General features: G+C 40.1%; 1 protein-coding gene across 1 annotated transcript in view; it reads right to left on the bottom strand.

Annotated features, from left to right (window-relative positions):
• Positions 1–237: 237 nt before the first annotated feature.
• Positions 238–6000, bottom strand: part of THEMIS (thymocyte selection associated) — an 89205-nt gene continuing 83442 nt past the window's right edge. The window contains exon 7 of the mRNA XM_048065585.2: positions 238–2405. Coding sequence (XP_047921542.2) covers positions 2396–2405 — 10 coding nt within the window. The 3' untranslated portion in view covers positions 238–2395. The remainder of the gene's footprint in view (positions 2406–6000) is intronic.

Genomic DNA, 6000 nt, shown 5'->3' with positions numbered 1-6000 from the left:
TGCTGGGAAGCTCAGAAGTGGACCCAGCACTCCAGGTGTCTCACCAGTGCTCAGCAGAGGGGAAGGATCACCTTCTCCGACCTGCTGGTGACACAATGCCTAGTACAGCCCAGGAGGCTGTTGGCTTTTCTCTCTTCATTTCTAGCTACAAAACTCAGGCTTCTGGTATTTCAGGGAAAGAAAATTGTGATGGTAATATATCTTTCAGAAATCCAATAGAAGACAGCATCACATTCAGGAGAGAAAGAAAGAAAAAAACAACCAGTAAAATACACAATAAATTCTTTTTATTCACATACCAGACCATGTTTGCTGGTATATATATATAAAAAAAAAAAAAAAAAAACTGGCTGTTTTGAGCTGCTACAACAAGAAATATGGATTCTTGTGCAAAATTCTTAAAAAGTATTTCAAAAACCCACAACTGATATGTCAGCCAGTTACAAGATCTGTACAAAACTGTTAGCCCCCGTAATAGCAAGTGATATTCAAAATGCTGTATGCTACATATGCATAGAATCAAAGCACTCTGAGATATTCTTAATACTTAAATTGCAACAGATTTTAATGAGCATGAGCATTTATCTTGAATATATTAATGTAAGACAATATTGAGAAATCCTAAATTAATTTGCATTAGTGAAAATTAATCATTCAGTAGAATTTTAATAGGAAAGTCTGAAGATACTGTACTGTCTGCTTGAAAAGACTTCTTTAAGGCATATTAAGGCTTTTTTTGTGAGCGTTTGCTTTTTAACTTATCAGTAGGATGAAAAATATGGTATGTCTAGGCTTTCTAAACATGTTTCCAATCTCCACCCTAAAACCGTCTGGGAAGTTTGACTATTTTGTGCACCTGTCTGGCATTTCTGGATACGCCACTCTGATCAAGCTGCTGTGAGTCCGGAAACTCTTGGCACATCAACTATGTATTTACACATCAGTTCTCAGTAATTTTTTCCCTTGAGAGTTAAAGCATTGCCAGAGGTGTATGTCTTTGCCCCAGATCTAACACATCTAGATACACAGCACTCACTATGCATGTGCTGCCCTGTTCTTCTTATTTTATATGCCATAGGTGGTGGGCATCAGACTTGGTCTACAGGCACTTACACTTCTGTTCTCTGCCAGAACATGAGGATTAGTTCCAATACCACCCGAAAATGTTAATACAGTACCCATGAAGCTTCTGTGTGATTGCACAGAGGGATCTCAGACAGGAATACAGCAGCTCTAATGCCAGCACTGGTTATGTGCTCTCCGCCAAGTGCACGGAGATGCTCATCCCTGTAAGCAGAAGCCCTCACTGCTGCTGCTCAGCACTCGCAGGGAAGGGAAGGGGCACACAGGAAGTTCCCTTCTTATGGGCCAAGGAGGGTTTGTATCCCAGATATCATGTAAGCATTTGGCTTTTGTTTTTCATTTTCACAAGTATAAACTGAAATAAAATGCTTTCCTGAAAGGAAAGCCTCTTCTTCCAGGTGCTTCTGTGGGAATGCAAGGTACCAGAAGGAACAGGAGAAGCTCTTCAGCATTGCTTTTCCCTGATCTCTCAAAGGGCAGAGTCTTCCTTTTTCTTGGTTAGGAGCACCGGCATGGACACTACTCCTTCAGTGCCAGCTTCTGTTCTTCCTTCCTGGCTGGATTTTCAGCAAATTGCTGAACATAGTAGCAAAATCTACAGATCTAGTGTGATTCTAGAGAACTCGGGCTGTGCAAGGAGCCATAGAGATGGCAGTATTGCCTAATTTAGGGACTACCAGTCCTACTGAGTAGCACTTCCCCCCTGGGAGGACTGGCGTTGCTTTCCAGGGTGAATTGCTTGTGTTACAACAGTACTACTTGTGCAATAAAGGATTGTTCATCATCTGAAAGAGTGGAAGAATCTGGCCATTTGTAGTTTTGAGCCTTAACATGCAGCATATGTGACCGCCTAAAGAAATCTAAGTTCACCTTCGACAACCCTTCATTCCCTTTTCTACCTCTAAAAGAAAAAAAAAAAAAAAAGGAAACAACAACTGTGCAGCTGTTTTAGTAAGGGATTTTCCTTTTGCATATGCCCTACAGTGGTTCAGAAAATCAACTGGTATTTCAAGTGCAATAAGAATGAAGGATTGAACTTGGCATCATTACCCGAATTCATGAATAAATATGTACAAAAAGAACTTTGTCCCTTCAAAGGGTCATGAGACATTATCTGGTTTGACTTCTTATTTAGGATGAGTAAGCAGTTTAGTTTCTCAAGGGATTATTATAGTTAAATTACAACCTCATATGCTCTTCATGAGACAAGGACGCTTTCATGAGCAGCTTTTTCTTACAGTCATAGCTGATTTTATTATGTGAAGGATACAGCTTCCTATTTGTCTCCAGATAATTTCAGAATTATTTTGCTTCAGATGTCTCTGAAAAACAAAACAAAATGACAGGGTGAAACAGGAAACCTTTACATTTGGGTTTAAAAATTACACAGGGAGTGCAGGTGAATGAGCATTTGAGTCAAATTAATGGCTGTGAGTTAGGGCTCATCTGTGCCATAAAATGGTTTGTCAGTGCAATTATACCAGTAATCCCAAGACTACAGCAAAAATAAAGCTAATATATGACTTTGACACAGCTATGCCAGCAACTTAGCCTAAGTGTGCGAAACTCAAACCAGTAAATTTTTCTTTTACTAGCATAGCTTATGTAATTTAGGGAAATATTTGACCTATATGGGTAAAAGAGCTCATTTAATCGATACAAGCTGTGACTCCAGCAAAGAGTTTTTTCAGTGTGTCTCCAACGTGACTACAGCCATGAAGCCCATGTGGTGTTGCAGGTCTAAGAGACATGGAGAGTAGGGAGACCACCGTCTTGGTGAGGGCTCCAGAGGCTGTGCTCTGGGCTGGGGTAACAGAGCCACAGTTCTGGAGGGAAGTTAATTAATAACTTCATCACAGAATCATAGAAACACAGAATCACAGAATGGTTTGGGTTGGAAGGGACCTTAAAGACTATCTGATTGCAACCCCCTGCCATGGGCAGGGACACCTCCCACCAGACCAGGTTGCCCAAAGTCCCATCCAGCACGACCTTGAGCACCTCCAGGGATGGGGCATCCACAGCTTCTCTGGGCAACTTGTGCCAGGGCCTCACCACCTTGCTGTTAATATTTAACACCCATTGTCAACATTTAACAACAATATGCCAATGGGCTAAGGCTTCATCAGTGGGCTCCATTCCCAGCTCTCCCACACCACAAAAATGCACATTTTAATCTGTCCTCTGGAGGAATAGCAAGGTCAGTGTGTGTTAGGTAAACATCTAGATAATCATGGTAGGCGGGTAGTCTCCCCTGCTCTTAGGGTCTTTAAACCGACAACTGCTTTGAGATGGGCTTCTTGAAGTCCTGCTGTCTTTGAACTGCAGCTCTCAGAGCAGCACCCTGTTTGTTCCCTGTCAACTCCTTCTTCCTTCTGCAATCAGCATTGATTGTGCCATGGATAATAATCTTTGGTTCACACATTAAGAAAAACTGAAAATGCCAAGCAGTAGAGAAATTACCAAACAATAAAAACTGTCAAAGTAGGTTATGCTCCTAAATCTACATTGAAAATCGCTTAAGAGTAGGAGTATTTTCAAAAGTGTTGAGAACATACTACTCCAGTTATGGATTTGTCATCCTAATTTCAATGTCCCCAGTGCTGCAAAGTTTGCCTCAGCCACTAAGCTAAGAGCAAAGGATGCTAGGAAAGAAACAGCTATCTTGGAGGACCACTGGTATGAAAAGTCCAAATAAATGTCTTAGAAAATCAGTGCCAAAGGATTAATGAAGATGCAGCGGGTCACAAAGGTTGGTTTTAATTTCTAGCACCGACTCTAACCTTCTGCCATACAGGAACCTTCATCTCATCATAACCAATGCAAAAAAAAATTGCACCTCAATCTGTTTCGTACAATTGCTTAGAAATAAAATAAGTCCAAATTTAAAATAATAATAAAAAAACTTTGTTCAAACAAAGCCACCTAAATGTTCAGCTTGTGGCAGAAGGAAAACACAGCTGTGGAGATTTTTAATTCCCTTCTGCATTTCTATCTCTTTTCTACTTTTTGTATCCCATTTAAAATGCACCCAGGCTTAGTCAACTGAGACCATTCCTTTTACAACACTCGTATGATGTTCAAGTCCAGAAAGCAACATCCTGAAATAGCCCGACACCAGTGCACGCTTTCGGCTCTCCAGGTGGCTGGACTGTGTTGTTTCTGTCCTTTCCCAGCCACGAGACTACATGCAACTATCAGCACTGGAGGCAGAAGCTGCATTCACTGTTTTTTGCTATTCTTTTACATCACTCCATGCCTCCAACTCATTTTGTTTCCAGGAACATGGGATAAAACATTATAGCAGCATCAGTGCTATTCCAGCTCTGTTCAATGAACCTTCTCTCTCTCTTTTTCTCACACCCAACAAAAACAGCTATTAACATCTTTAATACCTTCTAAAAGACTGCCAAACCAAGGAGTTTCCTTATTAAAACCAAACCAAACAAACAAAGAAAAAACCCATGGCAGTAAAAGGAAAAAACTTGTCGTGTCCTTAAAAATAAAGCCACACATTTAAAATTCTTTTGGGGATATTCCTACTTTCTCTTGTATCTTTAATGAAATGGCAAAATATGTTAATGGTGGCTGTTGCTATAGCAAGCTAAGGCATCTGTACTCAAGTCTCTTGCTTAATTGCTTATTGCTCTGGAGTGATGAGGTCATGTTAACATCATTGACCCTCTGGGCACATTTATTCTATCAAAATTAACATAGCAATGACCCAAGGCAAATCCCTGTTCTTTCTTTCTCCCTCTTAGGGTGAGGACTAGCTCTAACTCGTACCACTCTGGCATGCTTTGGCCCTGACTGTGGAGGGATTTTTTCTGGCATCGATGAAAAACTACAAATAAAAAATAATGATTTTCTCACAGAATTACTGGCTGTTGAGGATTGCTTCTGAATTTCATTAAAACCCTTTTTTGTTTGTTTGTTTTTCCGAATAACTGTATGCTATAGTAATCTGGATCACTAGATTTCATGTTGATACCTCATATATCCAAATACATTTTAAAAAGATATTAGTAAGTAGCATAAATGTCCTGAGAGAGAATGGGACCATGGGTGGGAAATGGCTTACTGCTCAGTTCTTGAAGTAGAGCTAACGTGCTCGAATGTTAGGCCTTTGGCAGAGATGCAAGATACAACTAAGTTTTTTGTATTATTTGTCTGTAAGTCCCAAAATAGTCTTTTTAATTACACCCTACAAACAGCGGTGTAGCACACAGATCAAAAGCTGATTTTTAAGCTCCAACAATCATTTTACCTGGCTAGAAGTTTTATAGGTCTTTTGCCCACACTAAATGTTAATTTCATATGTCTACGTTAAATCCATATTTCTTAAAATGCTCACAAGTGCAGGTAAGGAAGCCATAATGGAAGATTTCTGATGGTCAGGGGGAGACCAGCAGGCTGGAGGAGCTACGTGCTTCTTGGCTAGCTAATGATTTCAGAAGGCAGATAGTTCTGTCATCCGCTGAGGATGACAATTTAAGGGACTGCTTCATAATCTAAGACAGACAGTGATCTCCCCGTAGGCGGCAAAGGTCCTTTCTTTCATGTTTTGCTAGAGCCCTCAAAGAAAGCAACTAATAAAGTGAAGCCTCATCTCTCTTGATAGTGAGTTTAAAGGGCAGGTGGATAAAGACTTAAAGGAGCTGATTTAACTGGAATAAGTAGAATAATTACAGGCTGATTTTATAGGCTGGCATTACTTCTTGAAACTGTACTTTTGCTTTCATACAAAAGTCCTGAAATTCTATAGTCAATAGAATTATTTTAGACAAAAATTTTCATTCTCTCTTTCTCTGCACTACAGACAAAGCTCACATGCTCAGTGGTATGTGGACTGAGGAAGTATATGAAGCACCCTACTTTGTTTCATTTTTCAGTCTTCCCTGTAACTTTTCAACTTCT

This window comes from Anser cygnoides, chromosome 3 (assembly GCF_040182565.1).
Source record: "Anser cygnoides isolate HZ-2024a breed goose chromosome 3, Taihu_goose_T2T_genome, whole genome shotgun sequence".
NCBI lineage: Eukaryota > Metazoa > Chordata > Aves > Anseriformes > Anatidae > Anser > Anser cygnoides.
This window is presented reverse-complemented; position numbering and strand designations above follow the sequence as displayed.